This window comes from Vigna unguiculata, chromosome 8 (assembly GCF_037176805.1).
Source record: "Vigna unguiculata cultivar grain cowpea cultivar isolate G323 ecotype 2 chromosome 8, ASM3717680v1, whole genome shotgun sequence".
NCBI lineage: Eukaryota > Viridiplantae > Streptophyta > Magnoliopsida > Fabales > Fabaceae > Vigna > Vigna unguiculata.
Window position 1 is genome coordinate 32,547,435 of NC_140799.1, and position 27,195 is coordinate 32,574,629.

General features: G+C 35.0%; 1 protein-coding gene across 2 annotated transcripts; it reads left to right on the forward strand.

The window, feature by feature from the left end:
• The first annotated feature begins 1,611 nt into the window (after nucleotides 1–1,611).
• Nucleotides 1,612–19,000, forward strand: LOC114194122 (flocculation protein (DUF1296)). Of its 2 annotated transcripts, none has more exons than XM_085665579.1 (11): nucleotides 1,612–2,033; nucleotides 3,642–3,685; nucleotides 11,248–11,353; nucleotides 11,728–11,854; nucleotides 11,992–12,386; nucleotides 12,481–12,663; nucleotides 14,021–14,405; nucleotides 14,658–14,967; nucleotides 15,043–15,204; nucleotides 17,463–17,945; nucleotides 18,197–19,000. In XM_085665579.1, the coding sequence occupies exons 1-11, from the start codon at nucleotides 1,871–1,873 to the stop codon at nucleotides 18,491–18,493; spliced, it is 2,655 nt and encodes an 884-aa protein (XP_085521705.1). In that variant the 5' UTR covers nucleotides 1,612–1,870; the 3' UTR covers nucleotides 18,494–19,000. The 2 variants fall into 2 exon arrangements, with proteins under 2 accessions (XP_085521705.1, XP_027939988.1); XM_028084187.2 differs by having other exon boundaries at nucleotides 1,613–2,033; nucleotides 14,658–14,955.
• Nucleotides 19,001–27,195: the final 8,195 nt, after the last annotated feature.

The following is a 27,195-nucleotide window of genomic DNA, read 5'->3' on the forward strand; positions in this document are numbered from 1 at the left end:
TCACTCCATTTTCTATAATTCTTTAGAAAAAAATTGTCTAAATAATTTTAGTGTTTATAAAGAAATGTATTAAAATAGATAAGATTTAATTACTCATATACCCATTTTGGTAGGAGTGTGTCAATTTGGTACCCATAGGAAAAAAATGTCAATTGGGTTTCCACTTTTGAAAAAGTGTCTCAATTATGTCTCTTTTAGAAAAAAAAAAAAATAATTAACGTCGTTAACGACACACTACATGTCACCTCTCTAGTTTTTTTTTTATTTTATTTTTTGCAAAAAAAATGTTGTTGCTACATGTCAAGTCTCTATTGTGACACATGACAATGTTAGTGCCACGTGGCAGGATAATGTCACGTGTTACAAATGTTATTATACTGATTTCAATTTAGTACCCATATATACTCTATTGTTTCAATTTAGTTTTCACTACTGTGTCTTTGATTCAATTTTGTCCCAATTTAATTTAATAATTGAAGTACATTTTTTAATTCACTTTTTCATAAGATTAAAAGTAATTAAGATTAAAAGTAATTAAGTATAAATATTTTTACAACATTAATTACTGATATAAAAAAAATGTTATACTAATAAAACAATATAATCATCTACTTTTATTTTTTCAAAATAGAGCTATATTGTCTCTCTCCAATCCAAGACCAGATATATTATTTGTATAAATGTTATACTAATATTTTTTATTAAAAATGACTTTTTAGCATATTATGTTATTGTATATTATTAACTCATATCTTGTCAATGCATTTTTTTACCACTAAATTTTAATATAAATATAAGTACTTAATTTTGTAAAAATATTTATACTTAATTAGTTTTAATCTTATAAAAAAAATTAAAAAAAAAATACTTCAATTATTAAAAAAAATTGGGACAAAATTGAACTAAAGACACAAAAGTAGGGACTAAATTGAAACAATGAGATATATATGAGGTACTAAATTGAAATCAGTATAATGACATTTACTACATAATGTGTTTAATTATTATTTTTTTTAAAGAGACCTAATTGTTCAAAAGTGGGTACCAAATTGACACTCTTTTACATACCATTCAAATAATTAAACCGATAAATAAATGTCTATATCATGATTTTCTAATTTGTTTAAAAATAATTTTTGACCAGTAAAAGTGTTATATTTTAGGAATCTTTTGCTTAAAATCTCATTTGACCACAAATAACTACATATGTATTTTTTATTTTATACTTACCATTTAGCTTATAGGTTATTTTTACTAATACTTTTAATTAAATCAAGCAACTAAAAAGCTTATTAGGCTCATTATACACGTTTAACGTACAAATTTTCAAAATAATTTCTTGCATGGAGAAAACATTGCATATTATTTACAACCTCTAATTAATATGAAAATAAATACTAATATTACTACAATTTCAAAATAAGTGAAGGAGCATAGAAAAATAAAAAGAAAAGAAAGGAGGAAAACACATAGGAAAATAAGAGGAAAAGAAAAGGTAAGTAGAAGGAAAATAAAGAGAAAAAGAGGAACCAAAAAGTCTTTCATTCACTGAAAAATAAAATAAATAAAAAAAATAAAAACAAAGATACACCTACATACACACTTGGTTTTGGTTTTGTTCCTTCTTTCCCCATATTCCTAGTTCAGAATTCAGATTGATCAATTCAAACCCCATAGATCATACATACCCTCTCACAATCCTCATTGAACTCTCTCTACATCTCTCTGTCTTTCTCTCTTTCTTTATCTATGTTTATTTAGTGCCTTTTTGTTTTGCATCACCCAATCAATCACTGACCCCTCTTTGCTCCCTTCTCTTCATTGCCCATATATACTGTGTTCGCAAAGTTTCTGACTTTGTGTTGCGAAGATGAGCGGTGCGGGGTTTAGGGCTTCAATTCCGACCAGTGTGAGGAGGACGATCCAGAACATCAAGGAGATCACGGGCAATCACAGTGAAGAGGACATCTATGCAATGCTCAAGGAATGTTCCATGGATCCCAACGAGACCGCTCAGAAGCTTCTCCTTCAGGGTATCGTTTTTCTCCTATCTTTAACTTCTGCGGATTTGATCTTGATCTTAATATCCGTGCTTGTGTGATCCGGGTGTTGGACTTTGCGTTTTCTCATCTGGGGTTCCTTTGTTTTTTTTCTTTTGAAATTTTACCCCTTTTTTGTGATGAGGTGGGATGGGGGACCTTGAATAATTGTGTTTGCCATGATGGGGTTTCACTGTTGAGATATTTTTGTTTGGCTAAGAAGGGATTTTTTTTTTCAATTAGCCCTTTTTGTTTCTCAGGGGCTTTGTGTAGCTTGACTTGTAGAAAGTTGAGTTTTTGGACGAAATTTTGAAGGGTTCGTTCACTTTGTACTCCGATATAATTGGTTAATTTGTTTAGATTATGGACTTGGTTGGCTCGGTCAGAAATTTCTTTATAAATAGTCAGAATGGTTTAGTGTATCATTCTCCACTGTCGGCTTCTTTGTTAATGCATTAAGCTGCTTGATTTTAAGCTTGCACTGTCACTGTATCTGAGTTCATTTGATATTTTGTTTCGTTTGATGATTGGGTCGGTGGAGTTCAGAATGTGAGTTATTTAAGCAGGGAACTTGTGTTGGGTGTGTTGAGAGTGGTTGCTTTTGTATATTGGGTTTCTATAATTTGTGCAAGTGGTGTTGTTGTGGGGTTTTCTGTAATCTATTGCCCTTCTTCTCAAGTTTTATTTTTCCAAATTCATGGGTGGCATTTCAGACCTATGTTTTTGTAAGCTAATAGTTGACTTGAAACTGGAGTCTCATGAAAGGATATTTTATGCTTTTGTAGGACAGTGTGTTTTAATTCGATTAATGTAGTTTTTTTTTTTTTTTTTTTTTTTTTTGCAGTCAAGATTGTATTATTTTGACCCTAAAATCTCACCTTTGTGCTTTACTACTGCATGTCCTATTTCTAGTTTCTTATCCATTCTTATGATAAGTAGAGTTTCCTTCTTGACAAGCTCATTTGGAATCTAAACCCCTTTTTGGGATGCTTAATGGGATTAATGCTGGTGGTTTGTTGCAGATTCAGTCTTCACATGTTTTTTCCATGTTTTGTGTTGTGTGTAAGGCTAGTTTGGAAATAGGTCTTGCGGTAATGTTCTCATGCAGTTCATGCAAAACTTTTGTTGCATTTTTATTCCTTGGAGCAGCTTCTCTGATATTGTTTAGGCTTTGAAAACCGTGTAGCAGATCACAGTTCAGTTCTATTATCAGTTTTATTTTCTTATGAATGGTTGATTTTTTATGTATTTGATTGGCCTGTAGATGTGTGGTGTTGATCTTTGGTAATACTGTTTCATAATTAATTTTATGCTCTTTTAATTGTTTCCCCGTTTTGTTATTGGTCGAAGTGTGAAGTTTCATGTTGTCATCATCTTGCATGTAAGGGTACTTTTCCATTCGTGTATTGTTTTATAATGTCATGTTGAAGTAGCTTGGGCAGTGTTTTTGCATCTTTGGAGTTGTTGAATCAATCCTGCATTCGTTTCTTTTTGATTGCCTTTCATTCACGCATGGTTTCTATGGGTTCATTGGTTCTGAACTTTTGATGTGAATTTTTAATGGATCCATACATTCTTATTGTTTGTACCTTTGTTTGACAGACACATTTCATGAAGTCAAGAGAAAGAAAGACCGAAGAAAGGAGGTAAGATATTTTTTTTCAGTAATGTCCTTTAATAATGCATTACTAATTGGTTTGCATGGTTGATTATTGATTGTTTCTGTTTATAAGAATAAGGAGCTGATCCTATATGATGAAGAATATGTAGATTATATATGTATTATTAGGAATGTTTTTATTATTCCCATATTATATCTTTGTTATTAGAGCATATGAAATGTCCTTTATTTATTGCATAGATTGCTTTTTCTCAATATAAATAAAGCAACCGTCCTCTCTCATAGATACATGGTTTCAACTTAATGTTTCTCTCTTTCCAAGAGTTTAACATAGTATTAGGGCCTATTCTAGCAATGTCTCTTGGACTTATTGTGCCACCCCGACCCCTCCTGTATTCCATGTTCAAGGTATCCTGTCCTTTGCATGAGGGTGTGTGTTGGAGATTTCATATCTCAAAGAATATATGCTCTCGACATTCTAGAAGAAATAAGGATGATAAATCCTAATCCTGTGAACACGTCAATGGATTCAAGTATCAAACTTGTATTCTCATTCTCTGAGAGGTACACAAGGTTAGTTGGCATGGTAAATTACCTGATCGTGACTCGTCCTGACATTGACTTCGTAGTGTGTAGTAAGTCTATTTTTAGACTCTTGTTTTCAAGACCATTGAGATGCAGCTGTATGAATCTGAAAGTATATTAAGAAGACTCTTGGAAAAGGTCCCATTTATGAAGATAAGGGAATTTCTCAAATTGTTGAATATTTTGACATCGATTGGGAAGGGTCACCTAGCAATGGATGCTCCGCTTTAGGGTACTATGTTCTTGTTTGAGGTAATTTATATCCTGAAAAAGTAGAAAACAAAATGTGGCAATATCAATTGCAGAAGAAAAACATAACTAAAACAACTCCTCAAACAACTTAAATTTGAAGAAAGTTCCCAATGCACCTTGTATGTGACATCCAAACGACATTACATATTGCCTCTAGTCTTGTTTTTCATGAGAGGACCACACATATTGAGGTGGATTGTCATTTCATAAGAGAAAGATTGGAGTCTCGAGACATTGCCACCAAATCTGTCAATTCTAATGAATAATTGGTTGATGTACTCACCAAGTCTTTGAGAGAACTGACGGTCGATTATACTTGCAGCAAGTTGTGCTCATAGACTTATATGCTCTAACTTGAAGGAGAGTGTTATAATTATAGAAATAAGAAGTTGATCTTATATATTCAAGAATATCTAGATTATATACTTATTATTAGGAATATTTTATTTATTCTCGTATCATATCTTTGTTAATAAATGATATCAAATCTCTTCTATTTATTGTATTGACTCCTTTTTCTTAATATTAATAAAGCATTTTGTCTTAGAGATCCATCACAGGACTCAGTTTTCCTTAAGATCCTTCTTATACTTAATTAGAAGCAAGCTTCTTTCTCTTTTTAGAATGAATATATTTTGTAAATAAAAAAATGTTATATCACTATATTATATGAAGCCTTTTAAAAATGTAGTTATTTGACATTTACTTTTGTGCTTAAAATAACCAGTTCTGTGTATATCTTAATGAGCTATAATTTAAACTCTCTGTTTTAGTGGCGACATTTTCAAAATGTGGAGTGCATTCCTTTGTAGTTTCTCCTTCATTCAAATGCAGTGCAACTACTTATTAGAATTTCCATTTTCATCATGTAATTATTAAAATTATAAAAAATTATCTTTTGCACACTAGTACCTAATTTAGTCCTTTGTCTTATTGCTACCTTTGCCTCCTGTTTTCTTATACATTGTCAACTGATTTGATGCACTATCCACCTCATGTTCATTTGCAAACAGCCTATTAGTGCATTTATATATCCCCTTCTTTGCTATTGGATAATTTTCAGTTCTGGGATTGTCATAGATGAATTGAGTATTTAAATAGTGACTTGCTCAACGAATGATGAAGATGACATTTATATATGTTACAAATTATAGCTAAAGTTACCTTGTAGTCGGCTTTGTTTCCCTTGTGTTGAAAGAGAGATAAATGGATGGAAAAGATACTGAAAACTGTGTATGGACTACACTACAGACTCCATTTTATACTAGTCGATTAGAATAAATACAAATGATTATAGGATATTAATAACAGTAGAAACAGAAAATAAGATATTAATGATATCTTAACACTATATACATGATATGGTTATAAATCATATTCTAATAAATCTGATAATCTGATAAGATATTCCTATAATTATAAAGATCCTAACTAATAATTTCACAAGGAAATGAAGCAAAATATAAAAGAAGAACTAATCCTAAGAGATCATCAAAGATACTCTAGAATATCGAGATAATATCTTTAGATATTTACTGTCTTTCTACACTCCTCCTTAAGATGATTTGTACTGAGCTTTAGCTTGTTACAAGAAGATAATTCACTACCTTGGAAGTTCAAAGTTAGAAAACATAAAAATCGAGATTGACCGAATCGAAAACAATGGTTGGAGAAACAACTCTGGGATTTGGGACAAAGTTGAGGCCCCATTTGGAATAAAGTTGGGACTTGTGAGTTTTGAAAATAGTTGGGTTCAGTGCATTCAGGAATTACTAGGACCAATGCATTTGGCAATAGTTGGAGCTAGTGCATCTAGCAACTAGTTGGGGCCAGTGAATTTAGGGAAAAACCAGGACCAATGCATTATGGAAAAAGTTTGGGCAAGCGCATTTAAGTTACCATCAGGGTTATTGATTGCATTGGGGCAAATCTGGGGCCAATGCATCTGAGACAACACCTGGATCAGTTTATCTAGTTAAAAGTAGAGGCCATGCATCTGAGAAAAGTCAAGGCCAATGCATCTGGGAAAAGCCAAGGCCAGTGCATTTGGGGAAAAGGTCGGGATCAATGTCTCTAAGAAAAGCTCAGGGGTAGAACATTTAGGGAAGAAGGCAGCAATTGCATTTGAAACTAAGCCTAGGCCTGTGCATCTAGAACAAAGTTGAGTTGGGGTAATGCATCTGGGAAGAAGTTGGAACCAATGCTTCTGGAACAGTCAGGGCCAATGCATTTGAAGGGTGGCAAACATAGGGTCTGTCAATGGAAAAGTTGGCAGCCATGAATGGCAACTATAAATTTAGAGTGCAAATGAAATTAGGATATACTGGAAAAGTGATAGTCATTCTGGAAATAAGATACCTAACAGAAGAGGTGGCTAATTGGAGTTCCACTTCTTTCTTTTTTTAAATCAGCGGTGACAAAATAGGTTATGGAGGATGACACTGCTTTGATAGCATGTTGAAAGAGAGAAAAATAGATGGAAGAGTGGCTGAAAACTGTGTATGAACTACACAATAGAATCCATCTTTATACATAGGCTGATGACAAAATATGCAAATAATTGCAGGATATTTTATTCCTCTATACATGATATGATATGTCTATAAGTCATATCCTAATGACAGTCTGTTTGGACAAATTTCTCCCCAAGCACTTCTAGAAGAGAAATATACTAAGAAAAATTGAAATGAACTTCTCTATAAACTAAAATTAGCTTATGCATAAGTTAATTTGTAGAATATCTTTCATATAGCTTCTCTGAATTCTTGTTTTTAACTTGTGCAAGAGCTAATTAGCTTATGGAGAATCTTATTTCACCATATCTTATGTTTTTTTTTCTAGAAGTCTTATGAAGAAGCTTGTCTAAACAGACCCTAAATCTGATTCTAATGCAATATTTCTATAATTATGAATATCTTAATTAAATAAAGAAATAAATCAAAATATAAAAGAAGAATAATTCCTAAGAGATCTTCAAAGATATTCTAAGATAATATCTTTAGATTTTTTTTATTTTTTATTTCTAACACTTGGAATGCGTTTTCCGTAGCTTCATTGGCCCTATTTGTAGCTTCATATATGGACTTCATTGCAGCCATTTTCTCATAGACAACCCCGAGAACTTGATCAAGGCCACCCCTAGCCTTAAGAATGTAAATACCATTGTTAATTTCCCTTTTTACTCTTGCTTCTTTGGCTTTCTTGGACTAACAGAGCACATGATTGTGTTTGTTATGACAGCTGTTATAGACTCTGTCTATAATGTAAGCTGCAGGTTAATTAGAGTTAGTTCAGGTGTCTTCCTAGAGAAGTCTCACTTATATATAAATAATTGTTTCTGTACCTAAAGATTGTAATTCAAGATATTGTATCAAAATCAATCAATATTCTCTCATGTATTCTCTTTTCTCTCTCTAATTATTATTACATGGACTTCTATCACTCATTATAAATGAACATCTTTCCAAGGTTATTTATTTTTATGATCATGCCTTTGTAATTAAAAAAATCTTGTGGGCCTTGTGGCAAACCTTGTCACTCTGAATCTAACTTATTCAAACTTGTTTGTAATCCTCCACATAGTATTCAGGCCAATGAGTGGTTATAAAACAAACCCCAGGAGATTGACTCCTTCTTTCTTTCCTATGTCTTCTAACATCAAATCAACATAATATGCGGCACATGAAGGGCAAAACGGATATTGCCTCTTGGTTTGACAATTAACCTAAGAATAAGTTTCACAATCTAAAATGAGTAACAAGTAATAGTTAAGAATTCAAATTGCTGAATGAAACTATTGCCAGTAATAAATTGATAGGTGTATGCTTTGCAACCTCCTTAACACAACTATCCAAAAGCTCAAATAATTTATTCCCAGCCTTCACCTATGCAGGCACATAAATGCTCTTCACCGTACATAAAGTCAGTTGGATGATTCCCAAAATTTGATCAAGGTTCTGTTTTTCTTATCTGTCTACGTATGGAATAATTGAACATCTATAATATTTTCTTTGTACATAGTGAGTCTTCAGTAGTTCCATCATGTACTCCAACTTTCTTATATGGAGGAGAGAAACTCACTCATGATAGCTCGGAACCTTTTAGGTGTGAGGTATAATTTCTAATAACCTAATCCATTAAGTTGAAGTTCTTTGAGCGCACTCCAATAAAAGTAATTCTATTCCTATAATGGAATCACCTCTTATACTGAGTTCTTCTTGCTCTTGCCTCCTTTTTACAAGCATAATTTATGCTTGTTTTCCTCTTAGCATTTCCTTATTTGACAACTTATTTTTTAATAACAAAATATCCATGGTGTCACTGGCATTTTTTGGCTTTGTTTGGTAATGACAGTATGGTCGCATGATGCTGCCAGTCTCATTCCATTTCAAATATTCAAAATTTTTTTCACCTCTTCCTAGTCCTCCTCCTCATTTTGTTGAGGCTCATTCAAATTATGCCCCCATCTCAACTTTCTTCGTTACATAGGCTTGTTTGAGTATATATCTTACTTTGTAGTGTTTATACTTTTTAAACTATTGTTTTGCCACACTATATACAAGTTATTCCTTGGGCTTTGCCCATGCACAGGTGGTGTTCACAGTGGCTCAGCATGGACGAATCCATTGCCGTTTCATTCATTCTGACAAGGTTGATGCCATAACAGAGAAGTAGAACAGAGTTGAAACAGTTGTGGGTAAACATGAATAATGATGAAATAATTGGAAATTAGCTAAATAAGTGATCGGTCTTCGCTTGTGTAGATATTGATTTTGTTTCTTGTTATTGCATCTCTTCATTATAAATAAGAATACCTGTGTGTACAAACCACAGAATTCGTCATTTCTCTCTTCTCAACACGGTGCCAGAGTGACACCAAGCTCCCTGACCTGTTTTGTCACCACTCCTTTCGTCAAGGTATCATGAGTCTAAGGAGAAATAAACCCAAATCCCAGTTCACTGTTCATAGGTGTAAATGTCTTAGAAACTGTTTTTATTTTCCAGTTTATGTTTTTTCCTACTGTATCTGTTCATGTCAGATGCATTGTTCACCGCCAGTGTACTGTTCACAGGAGACAATTTTCTATTGAGCTTTTTCTGGTTGGCATTACTTGTCACTAGCTATGTTTTTCTGAAGATTTTTTTTTTCAGGCAATTTTTTTTTCTGGCCAATGTCGTTGCTCACCACCAGTGTTTTTCTAACAAGCTTTTTCTGGCCAGCAACCGCTACCATTGACATCGCATTGTGTGATGACCATTTTTTCTCTCTGATAATTGCTATACCCTTTGAGCATTTTTGGTCTTCCTGTGGTTGTCATGTCCTGAGCATTTTTTTCTTGCTGACAATCACTGTGTCCTTTGTGAAATTCTGCTTTCTGGCAGCCATCATGTCCTCTGAGCTTTTTTTGCTTTTTGGCAATCTTCAGGTCCTCTAATCATTTTTCCTTTCTGGAGGCCTCTGTGTACTCTGAGCAATATTTTGCTTTTTTGGCAACTGCAATGTCATATACTCATTTTTATTCTTTGGCAGCCACTGTGACCTCTGACACTGACAATTTTAACAAGCTTAACCACATTATACATATGCTTTAGCTTGAACGGGAGTGTTGAAAGGAATATTGAAGATTGATTATCACTTCGACATGAAGAAAGTCTATGAGAAATATATATTAGCTTTGTTATTATTTACTTTGTCAGCTCCAACAACCAGTTGACTGTCATATTCTCTGAGTCTCTCAAGGTCTTGTGTTGATGACATTTTTTACGAGCTTGTTTCATATAATACATATGCTCCAACTTGAGTGGGAGAGTTAAAGATGTGATTTGATTATGTTAGAGATATGATTCAATTACATTAAATAGGGAGACATAATATTATTCAGCAGGGAAATATCTTACTGAACATTTCTCTTTATTAGATCTTGATTTTGTTACTTGTTATTGTATCTCTTCTTTATTATAAATAAGGATACCTGTGTGCGTGCATACCATATGTATTCATCATATGGCTTCTCGGTTTCCCTTTTCTCCACATGGTACCAGAGCAGTACTTCCATGACTTGTTCTGTCATTAATTCTTTCAACAGCTAGAGGTGAAGATCAGAGCACCACTGAAAACTGGTCAGAACAGAGATGGAATGCCATAAACAAGCAAGAAACAGCTTTGTGCTTCCAAAACATGATGGATGAGCTGTTTATTTGTTGGATATGGTATCTATAGGTTCTACATTGGTGGCGTGTGAATGTGAGGGGAAAGGATATCCGGACCACATTAAATAAAAATGGGACATAATCCTAAGATCCTTGAAAGCATTAAATGGCACATTTTCTCGGTCAAATTCTGCTTTATCCCTGCTGAAGCAATAGTGGCCAAGATGAAGGTGGCTACATTTTGTGGGGCTACAGGCACAAAATTGTGCACTATTTACAACTTAATTTTATTAGTTAATAATGTTATATTCATCAGAGGAATCAGCTCCTTAATTAGAGCACTGATTGAATGTACTCGGTTTGAAACACTCCCGCAATGCAGCAATGTTGTTGGAGCATTTTTCTTCTTTGTTTGAAACACTCCTGTTTAAGACTTCTGTTCCTCAATTGCAGGAGAGAGCATACTTTTATGTGTTTTAGAATGTCTCTTGTTTGCTATGTGCTGTGCCTCTTTTCATTTGCGTATGCTGTAATTATTTTCAATATTTATTAATCACTTAATGTTTCTTGCTAACTCTATTCATGTTTATGATTTTACAGAATCTTAACAATAGAGAATCTGTGGAGCCACGCTGGAGGCCTGGCACCCAAGGGCGGGGAGCTAGGGGTGGTCGGGGAAATTTTTCACCTCATAACGTATCACATGGTGAATAACCATTCTCAACTACGACATGTTTGAGGGTTTCTTTATTTTCCTGTTAAATAAGCTCCTTCTGTTGTCAGCTAAAATAGTTTTTGCTTTGACTTTTTTAGATTCTGAATTTCTGGCAATATTATGAAGGATGAGTCTGATCTGAACATTTTGTAATATCATCTGGCTGTTTTCTGTCACATTATTTCAAACCAATGGTCTTGCTGCATGTCTTCAAAGTTGTGACCTGGCCCTTTATATTTATACCTTGTACCTTAGATGAAAAATTGGGGTTATATCTGCATTCTAGTCTCAAGTTAAGAAAAAATAGGTATTATGTTGTCCATCCCGTGCACCTAAATTAATAGTGTTTATGGACCTTTTCTCAGATGCTGGTGGTGGCAAGAATTCTGGTGCAGGGAAAGATAATGGAACTCATCAAGCCACTGTGAAAGTTGTGCCACCTATGGCAGTTTCTCAAGAGACAACATCTAAAGAAAAAAATCCAGGAACAAGGTAACAATTAAATATTTTGTCTTGTGATGATAACTATCATTAGTATTCTCTATCAATTATCTTACTGCTATTTGAATTAATATTCTTGTGCATTTGGTTCAAATTATATAACTAATAACTATGCATGTTCTTTTCAGCTCTGTACCCATTAATGCAAATGGGCCAACAAGTGTAATTTCTGGAACTATTAGTGGCTCAAGTCATTCCTCTTCATCTGCTGGAACTGGAGACAGATTGGGTCCATCTTCTGGTGATATAAATAATTTGAATAGTGCTTCTCCTTCTGATAGTTCAAGTAAAGTTGCTGGAGTTGCTTCTGGAAGCGGATCAATTCCTTCCTCCAGTATCCACCCAGGGTCTGGGCCAGCATCTTCATCGGCTGCCTATTTCTCTTCTTCAGACCCAGTACTGGTTCCATCTGATGATTTATGGTTTCCTGGTGCGGCTGGTGCAATTAAACGTGAAATGGGAAACCTACACCCTCCGGGGGAATCAAGTGTTGTTAACTCGGCCAAAAACAAATTAACTGCTGGTTAGAATATTTGATATTTTCTTTCATAATGTGTTGGTTTTAAGGTTATCCAGTGTAATTAACAAAGAATTTTCACTCCGTTAACCTATGCCAGCTTCTGAGAGTGGTGGCTCTTCTGTGCAAGGAAAGATTCAAGGCAAATCCCAGGTAGCAGCAAAGAATCATGTTGCTGAGATGTCACCCACTTCATCAACTGTAACTCATAGTAGCCCTTCAATTAGTAGACCTTCTTCTAATTACAGTACCCGATCACAACAATTAATTGGCCCTCAAAAAGGTAATTTATATCTCTGCTGTTCAAAAGGTACATTTTTGTATCACGTATAATCCCTGGATTAGATGCATAATACATATATAAATGTTTTATGTGTGAGCCTTGTGTTTATTCTTCTGTTGCTGTTGTCCTCCTGGTCCCACAGTCTTCTCCAGCAAAACATGCCACCTCTGGCTAGGGACCCATCTCTGTAGGATGGATAATTTTGTTCTCTTGCATGAATTTACTTTTCACAAGTTGCTGTTTTTTTGTTTCCATCTCTGACTGTTCATCACTTTTCTTTCTCAGTTCTCTTTGCCTCTCTATATTCTGAGATCTGATTTTTTTTCCCTGCCTGTATTTTGAGTCTATCTTTCCTGCTTCAGTTCTCTCTGCCCCGTATGTTCTCTGACTTTCTGTTCCTTCCTCTTACAGCTCTGTTAAGTGGATCTTTTATTTTTATTCTGCAGTTTTTTTACTGTACTTTTTTGTAAATATCATTCTGTATTGCCGCTGTCATTCTATGCTTCCCCCATAGTCTGCATTGATGTACATATTGTTATGGTATGATTTGGGCTTTGCCATCCACCATTAATAACATTCATTAATATTTATGTTAGAATGTATATAAACTATATTTGCTCTGAGTAGTTAGAATAATTACTTACTAATTATTAGGCACAAATTATTTTGTCATCTAAGATTAGTTCCAATTGATTGTATAAATACTGAAAATCCAGAACAGTTTCTACAATGTAGGCTAACAGTTTCTGTATGATTCTCTCGAGTATTGACATTTTGGAGGTTTATATTTTTGTTTTGTCGAGTAAGTAGTTTCATACTCATTTAAAAGTAATTATTTAACTTGTTTTCTCTCATGAAAAATTGTTAGAGCAACACATGCTGTTCGGTCTACATAGCTATGCTCATATTGTGGGACAGGGCTTGTTGTTCATCATGTTCTAGACATTTTATTATGATATTATTATAGCTTGATTACATTTACGAAGAAAAACTCCTACAGGCACTGTGATGCACACGGTTGTACATATTATGTTATGGAAGTTGTTACATGATTGTAAAGACTCTGTCATTATTCATTACCCCACTATTCTGATGTCTTTTCTGTTGCATGTACGGTTTTAATTTGAAGAAATTGGTAGATGCTTATTTGTATAGAATTGTGTGGATATGCTGGTGGTTGTGAGCTTACTTATAAAGTTTTTCTTGCTGTAGCCATTTATGATGATTGATTAACTTTTTCTCCCACTGGTGCCAATTACTCATTGCACTTGATCCCATGTGGTGGGAATTTAACTTGTATGTTACAGACTTTTGGTTGTCTTGCACTAGATTTATAATTAGTTTCTGTTTCCAACAGCTGGTACCAATAAGGAGTGGAAACCAAAGCCAACATACTCGAATAATCAGGGTTCCAGACCAGCTAGTGCACCTGAGGCTCCTGTTTCAGTTGACCCAATTGGGCAATCACAATCTGCATCTAGTGTCCTTAACTCTGAAGAAGCTACATCAAAACTTCAGAGGAAGCTGGAGGATTTTCATCTTCCGCAGCGTCAACATGTTATACTTCCAAACCATATCATTGTGCCTGATTCTGAAAAGAACAAGTTTAGCTTTGGAAGTTTGGGAGTTGCTTTTGGAGTTAATACAACATATGTTAGTGGCTTAGAAAGTGAGAAGAGTTCTACACCTGTTTCTGAAACTTCTCAGACTATTGAAGAAACTGTGGAGGAACAGGAGTCAAGGTACCTACCAGTGACCAGCCTAAATTAATATTATTTTCCTTCCATTCACTTTTGGAGTTATAATGATATTTATAAGAGCCTAGATATTACTTCAATCCTTTTTGCTGTGTTTTTTTCACCGCAACAAGTACCTTATGTTTCAGTTTTTCACCATTATCCATATTGTCTTAAAATTTTTGTGGAAAACATTTGTACTTAATTTTCAGTACTTATCCATTTTGTTGTGACAAATCTTTTCTTTTAAACCGACAGTCAAAATGCTGTGGTTAATTCTGAAGTTGGAGATTATCCTGACCATACACAATCACCCACTAATGGAGTCGACAATTTGTCATCCATTGAGGTTGATGGCTCTTCCAGTTCTATTCAAGAGTATAATGAGTCCAAGCAAGACACTGCTTTGCCATCGGGAGGTCATCAGTACTCAGGGGTGCTTACTTCTCCGAACTACAGTTTTGGTTTTGTGCCGCCAATGTTGGGTACTCAGCTTACACCGTTTGACAATTCTGAGTCTCAAACACGTGATGCTTCTCGGCTTCCAAGTTTTATCGTGAGCCTACTTGTATAAATTTTTGTTCCGTTTAATTTATTATGCATTTATTGTTGCTTAAAAAGCTTGATTGTTATCTCACTATAGGTTCATCAACAATTGGATCCAACTAGTTACTATGCCCAGTTTTACCGAACAGGTGCTGATAGCGATGGTCGCCTTTCTCCTTTTTCTTCTGCCGGGGCGAACACCAAGTACAATGGCAATGTTACAGTGCTTCCTGCTCCAACTTCTCAATCTCCGCAAGAGGTTTGCACTGATTTTGTTGCTATTCAAATTAATTTCTGAACATTCACAGAAAATGTTAACTTATGCTTTGAAAATTCCTGTTTTTTATTGCCCACTACCTGTATTACTTGGATTTCATTTCTTGTATCTATTTTTTGCACATTTAGTATCATAGTCCGATTACTCAGAATTTCATACAAATAATGTTATTTTCTTAATTGATATTATGTACGGTGTATGCTTGATAGCATCCATTTCTCAATGATATTTTTGTAAGTGGTTTTATGCCTATCTCAATTTCGCAAAACCAACTTATAAGATGAGGGTTACACCTCATTTATATTTTATAATCTGACTTTGTTCCTAGTGGATATGGGATCTCCAACACATTTCTTTATGTTGCGGAATGAACTTTGGGATTTGCTATTTAGAGGTGGTCTAATAGGAGCCCAGTAATGGTGGCATAATAGTCCAAAGGATTGCACCTCTGATGACTTTGATATGGGTTTATGCCTAACTGAACCTAAGGATTGCACCTCATTTACATATTATAATCTGACCTTATTCCTAGACTATGTGAGATCTCTAACAAGTGCACATATTTGATCATTTACACATTTTAGGTTTGGTGAATCTTAAAATTATAAAGTAGGTTTGGGCCTCTATACATTTCCTGTTCATTTGCACAATTTCCTCCTATTATCAATTAAAATGCTTTTAAAGGTGGAATTAAATTGATCATATGCATAGGGGCGAAGTTAGGAAAAAAATGTGAATAGAGGAGCGGAAGTTGGGAAGGTAGAGGAATTGAATTGCTGGACCATATACACTGTTTCTTCAAGAGTGCCATTGAGAAAGGGATTATTAATATCCAAAGTAAACAAATCCCATCCATTGGATAAGGCAACAATAAGAATAATTCTGATGGTAATAGGTTTGATAACAAGAGAAAAAGTTTTTATGAGAGTCAAACCCATGAACTTGATCAAATGCCTTGGCAACTAATCTAGCTTTATATTTGTTAGCAGTTCCATCAACATTTTCTTTTACCTGAAAAACCCATGTACTATCAATTGCTTTTCATCATCTGGGTGAGGCTTCCATGTTCACCACAGCCATGCCAGAATCCATTGATTCTGTTTCATTCGACATGTAGAAGATCTACCTCAGTGGAAAGGAGCATCATATTCAAACTGGCTGTGGTTCTATGTCTGTCATAGTCTATGGCGATCCTGGCAAAACAGCTCTGATACTGTATGAGTTTTTGGTATGAGAAAATATGAACAAAAAGAGAATGGATTATTATTGCACTAAATGAGAAAGAATATAAAATCTTAGCTTATATATAAGTTCAAAAAGAGGTTACAGCAGTAACACACTAGTCATGGCAGAAAAGCAGGAAAAGAAAAAAACAGATAACTAACCAATATCCGGTTGAATCACTGAATGTTTTGCCTTTATATCTCTAATAATGGGGTGTGTTGGAGGACAACCCTTACCTTACACGCAAGTTTTGTAAGATTGAGTTAAACCTAAATTTAAACATTAGTTAGAGCAATCATTTTCCCTCAACTGCTATAAAATGATGCTTCTGTTGTTAGATGGTTTTATTAGAAATGAATTGACTTGACTGAACCCAAAAAGCTAGCTCAAGCTAGGACGATTGCAAAGCATTATAAGCACTGTTTTCACGATATTCTTAGCCACTGAGGGACATCTTAACACCCTTCTCATATTCAGGACTGATTAACTACATCATGAAGTTTGGAAAATTGGACATTTGTAGTTGACCTAGCATCAATGCTAGATAGACTTTGATACCATATTAGAAATGAATCAAGCCTAAGACAAACCCAACACCTTACTCAGGGAGGTTGTCCAAGCCTTGTGAAGATCGCTTTGGCCATAGCTGATGTAGGACATGCTAACCAATTTAGTATGCATACAACATTCTTGTGCTTTTATTTGATTATGTACATCATTTTATATATGTTGTCTATATTTGGACAAGGGCTCTTCTTTCTGTGTTGGCCGTTTAATTTTTCTTCACACTTAAAAATTAGTCGGGGTTTTCTTTTCCTGGTGATGCTGGCAAAAACTGACTTCATAGTTTTTAGTTATAAATGCTATTAAAATATCGTTTTTAACAATGTAATAAAATTGTATCATTTTGGGAAGTCACACCCCATCAATAAATTCGAAAACATTTTATGTGTTTTTTACCATTAGATTGGTGCACAGGTTTTGAAAAATTTATGCCTTTTAATGTTTATTTGCAGGGAGGTGTCTTGTCCACCGCAGGTCCAGCGCCACTAGTGACTCAAGCTGCTGGGTTGATGCAAAGCTCAATAGCTGTTACCCAACAGCCTGTCCCTGTCTTCCGACCCAGTGGGGTGCATATATCCCATTACCCTCCTAATTACATTCCTTATGGTCCCTATTTTTCACCATTTTACGTCTCACCTCCAGCAATCCACCAATTTTTGGGCAATGGTGCATTTCCTCAACAACCACAGGCAGGCACTGTATATCCCCCTCCCCCAGCTCCTACAGGAATGAAATATCCTCTTCCACAATTCAAGCCCGGGGCAAATGCTGCGAACCCAACTCACCTTGTAATGCCAAGTGCCTATGGTGTATATGGCTCCTCTGCTGCTGGTTACAATCATAATTCTGCAGCAGCTGCGGGGAATTCTACCTCGAATGAAGATCTTGGTTCATCTCAGTTCAAGGAAAGTAATGTATACCTCAGTGGACAGCAGGTTAGTTTCTTTCAACCCTTATAACTCAATTTATTTTTCTGGTTAAGAACTTCAATGACCTTTTATTTTAATTGCCAGACTAACTACCATATATACATAGAAATTCAGTTAAGTATAGCTGGTTTAAACTCAGGTCAAGAATGATATGAAAAGTATATGTCACAGTTTACTACTGTAATCAACTTGTGCTTTAATTTTGGTACCTGAAGACCTAGACTAGATGATAATTATGTTCTAAATTTCCACTGCAGACCGAAGGTTCAGCAGTATGGGTGGCTGCACCTGGCCGAGACATTACCAGTATGCCTACTAGTACATTCTACAACCTCCCACCTCAGGGTCAGCATGTGACTTTTGCCCCAACTCAGGCTGGCCATGGCACCTTTGCGGGCATCTATCACCCTGCACAAGGAGTGACGGCAGCAACCGTTCATCCACTGCTACAACAATCCCAGACAATGGCTGGAGGAGTTGATATGGTAGGTCCTGGAGGAAACGTTTATCAGCAGCCTCAGCATGCACAAATCAATTGGCCGAGCAACTACTGAGGCCTGGAGTCAGTCTTCCTGACAGCTAAATTAGATAATTGAGTCCTATCTGGGGGAAATTTTTGAGGAATGCCAAAATATGGTTGGATTTCTATGAGGACAACATGGCAATTGGCTATATTTGAGTGTAAAAAAGCTGGAAAATTTGCCAATATGATCTACTGATTGCTTGGATTGAGGACATATGAAGGTTAGGACACCTGTAACCGATATTGACCGTTAAAGTTAGATGAGGTAGAAACATATGCAGGCCTCTCTTTTTTACTCCTGCTATTTTGTGTTACCATTAATACCTTTTCATAGCTCCAAGCTTTCCCTTCCCTATCTTTTGTTGAGGTCCTTGAACTCTGTTAAGAGTATTGTTGAGTGATGATGAGAAATGTCCATTCTTTCTTTTTAGTTTGGGTTATAGGGTTTGGAAGGTTTAGGTTGGTGGGGAAAGCTTTTCTGGTGCCCCTTGTCTTACCTGTAAAGTGAATTTTGATAGCAAGAAAATCATTTACTTAAGCTGTTGTATTGCTATGGGCAAAGTGAAAGTGTCAATTGTTTTCATCTAACTAATATTGTTTGTCATGTCATGTCATGGTTTACAGAAAAAGTTTAAGACTAAGCAACTCTTGTGCAACTCATTCTAATAGTAGATTCTGGATTCTGTGTTGTATCTTAAGTCTGAAAAATGGCCTTTTTTTATAGAACTTGCATTGCGTCATTAATGTACTCACAGCTATGGATGTCATGGTGGAATTAAATAATTTGGAACATTTCTACCTACCATGTATCTATGTGACATTTAGAAAAGAAAATGTCGCTGTAGGATTGAGAAGTATTCACGTAAAAATATTTCTGCTTTTAAACCTATTCCTATTGAGTTTAATAAAGAACGCATTTGAATGGGGACTGATTAAACTCCTCTGTTTCTCTTTTTTCTTTGATGGATTTATTTAAGAGGGAAAATAATAGAAACTTTTAGAAAACACCGATTAAATATTATCTTTTACTTGAATAGGAGTTTGCTTTTTTTTTTTGTTATAAGGATGTAGAAGTAGACTATTTTATTCTTCTTTATCATGTTTTCTCTGATGAGAAATTTTTTCCCTGTTTTGAGTCTAACATGTCAAATTCTGGTATAATAGGACAAAACCTTTTAACACCGTGCATTAAAATTAAACTTTTATAAGTAGATTATATTTTTGATATACTAAAGTGCTTTTTTTTTTCTTTTTCTGTGTCGTGTCATCATATTTTATGCTTATTTTCCTTTTGGTTAAATTATGTTTATGGTCTCCATTTTTGTTCAAAAATATCAATTTGGTTTCTTTATTTTTATAAGTCTCAATTAGGTTCTTAATTTGGATAATTGGTATCGATGATGCTTTTTTGTTAAGTTGAGTAAACGACGTTAAGAGAACAATAAGGTGGCATGGTTATGTGTGTTGAAATAGTAACAAGAAAAATAAAATTGAAATAAATGACTGGTGTGGAAAAATGTTATTTAATAATTAAATATAATTTGGAATTTAGGGTTTTTCTAAATAGCACAGATCAGAGATTCAATGCAAATTGGTGTTTCTAAAATTTGAAGCCAAATGGGGATTGAAGAGTGACAGAAGATTGATGTCTAGAGTGAAGGTGATCATCTATCTAGGAACGTCTTCGTTGGATATGCGTTATCGTTGCAATCAAAGGTTGTGAGGTGAGTAGATTTTGTGATATCGGATCTACCATGTATGCTCTTGTTCGGTGCATATTAGGTGTGTAATTGTTGGGGTGTGAGCGGTTTAAGTATGAGTTTGTGTCCCACCATGTTATAATTTGTTTTTCCGTTATGGTCCCCCATTTGAAAGGCATATTCGGTGATCTGTTTTAGTGTGGTTTGGTTTTTAATATATATTTATTTTTTGTCAATAAATGAATATTGTATAGGTGTGTGTGTGTATATGTTTATCACGGACGATGACATGTTTGAGGTGGTGTTCCACCACGAAGGGAAGTTTGTGAACGATGGGAAACTGAGATATGATGGGGAAAGTTCTACTTTGTCTTGTGATCCAGCTCGCTGGAGCTATTTTGAGGTTGTAAGTATACTCAGCCATATGGTGTATGTTGGAGAGAATGATATATGGTATTGTGTAGGAGGTGGTTCAATATTAAAGGATAGGTTAGAGATTTTGTGTGATGATCGTGGTGCAATGCATATGGTTAACATAGCTAGGCTAATGGTTAGGTTCATCTTTTTGTGGTGCATAAAATGTGTGAACCCAAGATAATAGAAATGTTGGAATATTTTGCTCACGATGGAGATGCAACTGAGGTGGGAGAGTGTGCAGGTGAAGATCATTTATTATAGGTGGGTGAGTTAATTGTTATTGCTAAGTGTGAAGCTGAAAGTGAGTTAGATAAGGGGGGTCATTTATATGGTGCTAAATGTGAGTTAGATAAGGGAAGTGACTTAGATGTTGGTGCTGAGTGTGAACTTGAAGGCACGGAGTGGCAACATGAACGTGACTTAGGTAAGGGGGGTCACTTAGATGCTAGTGGTCAATGCGAACCTGAAGCTGCTAAGTCTGAACATGAAGGTGAGTTAGATAAGGGGGTCAATGTGAACCTAAGGCTGCTGAGTCTGAACATAAAGGTGAGTTAGATAAAGGGATCAATGTGAACATGAAGGTGACTTAGATAAGGGGGTCGGTTAGATTGTGTTGGTCATTGTGAAACTTAAGCTGTTGAGTTTGAACATGAAGGTCAATTAGATAAGGAGGTTGAGTTAGAGACTAGTGGTCAGTGTGATGGTGAAGCCCAACTTGACTTAGATGAGGGGTGAGTGTGCATGTGATAGAGTTGTTCATGTTGAGAGTTGAAGTGAGTTTGGACCTTATGGTAGCATTGATGAAAGTGTTCATGGTTATCACGATGAATGATTTGTTAATGTGAGTATTGATTATGATATAGAGGATCAACCTAAAAAATGGCAGGGTAATGTGGAAGTTGAAGTGGGAAGTATTGAAGAGTAGTTTGTTGGACCTTCTACTAGTTATAGGGTAAATGATACAACAAGTGAGGATAATGACGAGGGGCCTGTGGGCTTAAACAGAGGGTTGTTAGATGATGAGTGACAATCAAAAGAATTGAAAAGTGGTGAAGATATTGATGAAGGTGATATTGATGAACCAGATAATGATAAAGAGGGTTATGGGAACTTTTCAACATTTTCAATGCCCAAACGTATGGGTGAATACAAATGGGAAGTTGGAACCTATTTAAGTGAAAAGGCAGAATTCGTGGAAGCCATCAGAACCTATGCATTGGAAAATGGGAGAAGTTTAATTTTTTTAAAAAGTGATAAAAAAGAGTCAGAGTGAAATATCTAGGTGCAAAAGGAATATATCCCTGATATGCATATGGCTATATTCAAGCAGTCAAAACATGACAATATAGGAAAATTATTGATCATCACACATGCAACAAAGAATTTAACATTCGTTTAATTAATTCAAAGTGACTTAGTAAGAGATTGGAAAAGACAGTAAGAGCTAATCCAAAAACTAAGGAGGTTGACATTCGTAATAAAGTGAACAGGAAATGGAACATTGATATTTCTAGGTGTATGACTTATAGAGCAAAGGTAATGGGCGTAGACAATATTGATAGATCCTTTATAGAACAATATAAGATGTTGTATGATTATGCACATGAACTTTTAAAAACAAATTTTGGTTCCACAGTGAAACTTAAGGTATAGGACAATGAAGGTCAACCAATATTTCAAAGGTTTTATGCATGTTTCAAGGCATGCAAAGACAGCTTCAGGTCCTGCAGGCCTATTATAGGATTATATGGCTAAATTTTGAAAGGGAAGTATGGAGGAGAATTGTTAACACACTAACACAAAAAAGCCCTATAACGTCACCCATATAACGTCTGTCTAGAAAAAGTCCCACGTTAAAAATGACCGGTGGCATTTTTGTAAATTAGTTGACTTTTTTAACGTCTGCCCATTCCAACACAGACGTAATTTAACGTTTGACCCACAGTACCCCGACGTTATGTAAAAATTAACGTTTGAGCTCTCTGCCCCCGACTTAATTTAACGTATGACCCACTCTGCCCCGACTTAATTTAACGTCTGACCCCCTCTGCACCGACGTTAAGTAACGTCTGACCACGCAGCCCCGATGTCAATTTTTGGGTTTTCTCTACGCGAAACGCATAAACCCTAATTGTTTCGTCGCGCCACCAATTTTTCGCGAAGCTTCTTCGTCGGCAACCACCATTCTGAGCACCTCCAGGTAATTTTTGAACGTTTTTCACCACCAAACTTGTTGGGATTTGATTATGGATTGATTTTAGGCGTTTTGAACCGAATATTTTCCGTTTTCATCCTCATTTGTAGTGTTTCGCGATCCTTCTCGTCGATGACCATTATTCCGACCTCCTCTAGATGAGTTTCGAACATTTTTCACCACCAAACTAGTTGGTATTTGATTGTGGATTGATTTTAGGCGTTTTCAACCGAATATTATACGTTTTCATCCCCATTTGCATCGTTTTGAGATTATTTTGCTTGTTATCTCTTTTTCATTGTATGTATGTAATTGCTTGTATTTTTTTATTTGCAATTATAATTTTTATCTTAGACTATTTTTTTTAGTTTTTTTGGCCTATTTCTTTTTTTAATTGAATTTTTATAATAATATTTGTAAAATTACGAAATAAAATTATATTTATTGTTATTTGTAAAATTGAACTAATTGTATTTGATTTTTTAATATTATTGTTGCATTAATTTTTATTTTATGTATGTAGATTTATTATAGATTCATTGTGGACCAAGGTCAATCTGCCGTATATGGATTCATTGAACCTCAAACCATTCAACCTTCGGGAAACTCACATGACCACATCAAACTTTATTTGCAAACATGGATGGTTGAGTCAAATAGAGAGATCTACTTTGCGCCATACATTGATGCGTATGTTTTTTTTCTAGTAATATTTTATGAAGTATTATTAATTATTTCTGCTAAGTACTTGTGATTGACGGTAGGTATCATTGGCAACTATGAGTCATCATTCCAAGACAATACACGGTTGTATGGTTTTATTTATGCAATAGGAAGATTCCATCTGCTTTGAAAAACATGTTACAAGAGTAAGTATTAATTTTTTTCAATAACCTATGTATCTACTTAGTTATAAAAACTAACATATGTTTTATGTTTCCAAAATTTCATTAGAATTGTGAGTAAGCCTAGAGGCCAACAACTTAAAGTATTATATTCAAAGGTTAGAACTCATTTTGATATGTCAACTTATGACTTTGATATGTGTTTATTTTATTATCAATTTTATTATTAATTTTTGTATGTCAACTTATGACTTTGATATGTATTTATTTTATTTGTAATGTTTAATGTAACAAGCAAGAAGATTAATGGGAATTGTGTATATTAGTTTAGAATATATGTTGAAACTTAAGTGTTATTAGATATAACTGTAACTCCATAATTGTGCTGAAATTATTATGAAACTGTTCTGAAAATTTGCTGATTTTCAGGTGTGGAATGTTATAAAAGCAACCAAATTATAAAAAAAAATAGAGCAGATTGACGTCTGATGGTGCTCTGACAGACGTTATTTAATGTCTGAGCTTACTGTGGCCGACGTTATTTAACGTCTGTCAAAGCCCAACAAAAGTCAAATTGCTCTGTTTTTTGGTTCCATTTAGCGCGAAAATTGACGTCTGCTGCTTTTGGCCCCGACGTTGGATAACGTCGGACCCCTATTGCCCCGACGTTAAGTGATGTCTGTTTTGTTTTCCGACGTTATTTTAACGTCACCCAGTACGACGTCGATGTTTGGACAGACGTCAAAGGTCGAAAATATCGGACGTTAAAAGACTTTTTTGTGTTAGTGACAACAGTAGGAAGAAATGGAAATGACAAAATGTTGCTTATGCTATTGTTGAGGTTGAAAATAAGGACTGATGGACTTGGTTTTTTGGAGCTTTTGATTGAGGACATTGGTGGGGCTGAATTGTGTTTACATGTTTCGTTATTTATTAAACTCAATTTTGTATGCCACAAATTCCATCTGACTTCGTTGTATTTAATTTAAATCATAGGATCTATTACCAACTATACATGATCTTCTCCCTGCAGTGGATCAGATTCTGTATGAGGCACTTATATGTCAATTTTAGGAAGAAATTCCCTAGTAAGAATCTGAAGCGTTTATGTGGAGGGCAACATGTTGCACACACCTAGAAGCATGAGAGCAAGAAATGAGGAACATAAAAGAAGTGAACGATAATGCATTCAAATACTTGATATAAATTCCTCCAAGGTATGCACTTAGCTTTTAATGACAATGAATTGAATATCATGAAAGAAAACATTTCATAACCACATGTCTAATATGTGACTTATTGTGGAGTAGGTATTGATCACGGTCTAGGTTCACAAACACTACCCAATGTGATACATTAGTTAACAAACATGTCTGAGGCCTTAATAGTGTACTAGTAGATACAAGAGATAAGCCTATCATCACAATGTTAGAGGAAATTTGGTTGTACATGATGCACAAATTGGCAGAAAAATAGAAAGAAGTGTGCATCATATTGTTACATTGATAATGTCCATTTTTACCTCCTTTTGTGTGTTTACTGCCATGAATAAATCGATTCTTTCCTAACTTTTATCTTATATATTCTCAAGTTTAATGTATTTTGTATTATTTTATGATTTAGTTATTTTATGATTGTTTTACCTCTAATCTCTATTTTGAGTGTGTTAAATAAGTTAATAGGAAGCATTTGTGATGGAGGAAAACAAGTAAGAATTTAAGGGAGCATGTTTTCGAAAAGAAAAGATCAATTTGAAGTAAATACTCGTGTCGGGCGCCACTAGAATCACGCCTAGTGCTTCAAATACATAATACTGTCAAACTGCACAAGGCTGAGTGTGGAAAAGTGAGGTTGAGTGCCCACAAGGATGAGTAGTGAAAAGTGAGGTTGAACACCTACAAGGATAAGCGATGAAAAGTGAGGCTAGCGCCCACAAGGCTGAGTGGTGGCCTCGCTCACATGTCAAAAAATGGGTATTTAATCTTGCTTACGAGGTTTTGGGAGATTCTGCATTTGACACGATAGAGAAACACTTTTAGGTGGTTGGATAGCCTTTTGGAGGTTGCTAGCGGTATTAGGAAGCTCTCCCACTCCTCCTTGGGTCTTCTCTTCCATTCATGGTGGTTTTCCCCCTTTTAGGATGGGAGAGGAAGATGTGTTGTGAATTGGAGATGGAGACGTGAATGAGAGGCACAATTGGAGCATGGAGCAATTGCCAAGAATCTTGGGAGAGGGCTTGGATCTTCTCTTTAGTTTTCATCTCTTCCCTTTCTCTTCTATTTGTAAATTCTAGGTTCTCCACCATGAAGAGCTAGACCTTGTTGTTAAGATCAGATGTAATGAACATATTTCACATGTATTTTTGTGATGTTAATATACATATGTTTTTCCATTTCAATGTTAGTATTTGATTTCCATGCTTAATGCTTGGTTTGGTTTGGCCATATATGCATGATTTGTGGTTCTTGAGCTGTTGAAAAATGTTTTTTGAACCTAGAACTGAAATTAAATACCTAATGGAACCTGTATGTAGGGATAAAACTTGTTTCATGGTAATCTTAAGACTCTTGAACATAATACATGATTGCTTGTTGATGATCCAAAGGATTAGACTTTGATGAGTTATCAAAGGTTCAAAGTCACTAAGAATAGGATTTGAGCATACCTGTGAGTTGACTTTAACATGATTATAGATTTGAGATGTTTGTGAATGCATGAGAATGAAGTGAATGAAATCTAATATTGACAATTGTAAATACTCTATGTTAACTTTCTTGTTGAACACCAATTGTTTGATAAAATACCAAAAATAGTTTATTTATGCTTTTGTGATCTTTGTTGTCTACTTGAGTTGTAAATTGTGAGAGTTGTCATGTGTTGCACAATTCCCTGTAGAGAGAATGATTTTTATTACTTGTTACATGCGACCGGTGCACTTGTGTCCAACTCAAGGCAATTTGAGCATTTGTGACTCTTTTAGACTTTGTTGTTTTTTTTATGCTTTCCTTATGCAGTTTGTCTGTAGATGTTTATGCTTTCCATTGATTTAGTATGTGCTTAATGCTTGTCTCGGGGTATGCCTTAGAGCATGATGTAGTTGTTGGAATGTCCTATGAATGGAATTTTAGCAGCCGAACTAGCTAAACCAACTTAGATATTACAAGTCACCAGGGTGGAGATTGAGTGTTTGACCCCACTATTATGGTTTTTTATGCAAGTTTTGACCTATGCTTATGCCATGGGATAAGGTATTTTAGGCTTAGATAGGCACAACAAGTGGAATTTGAGTGTTTTTACCTTAGAGAACTGGGAAAGTAGTATTCATCACCTTAGGATAGTACTAAGTAATCTTGCAATAAGCGAAATCTGAGTGAGGTTGCTTGGGAAATCTCTTTTCATCATTCTGCATAGTGGTATTCTTGTTTGGTTGGTGTGCTTGTGCTTATGTTCTACATTTTTCTTGTTATTTTTATGTTTTCTCCTTTCAATTATCTTCCTTTGTTTTAATGTTTTTTTATTTTCAATTCTTAAATCTTAGGTTATAAAAATATTGGGTTAACTTATTTGTTCGAGTATC

What these genes read in the sequence shown, in the direction of transcription:
- LOC114194122 (XM_085665579.1), top strand. Translation starts at nt 1,871, where the DNA reads ATGAGCGGTGCGGGGTTTAGGGCTTCAATTCCGACCAGTGTGAGGAGG. An exon ending in TCAGAAGCTTCTCCTTCAGG is followed by an intron (nt 2,034 to 3,641) that starts GTATCGTTTTTC and finishes TTTGTTTGACAG; the next exon opens with ACACATTTCATGAAGTCAAG. An exon ending in CTTCTCAATCTCCGCAAGAG is followed by an intron (nt 15,205 to 17,462) that starts GTTTGCACTGAT and finishes GTTTATTTGCAG; the next exon opens with GGAGGTGTCTTGTCCACCGC.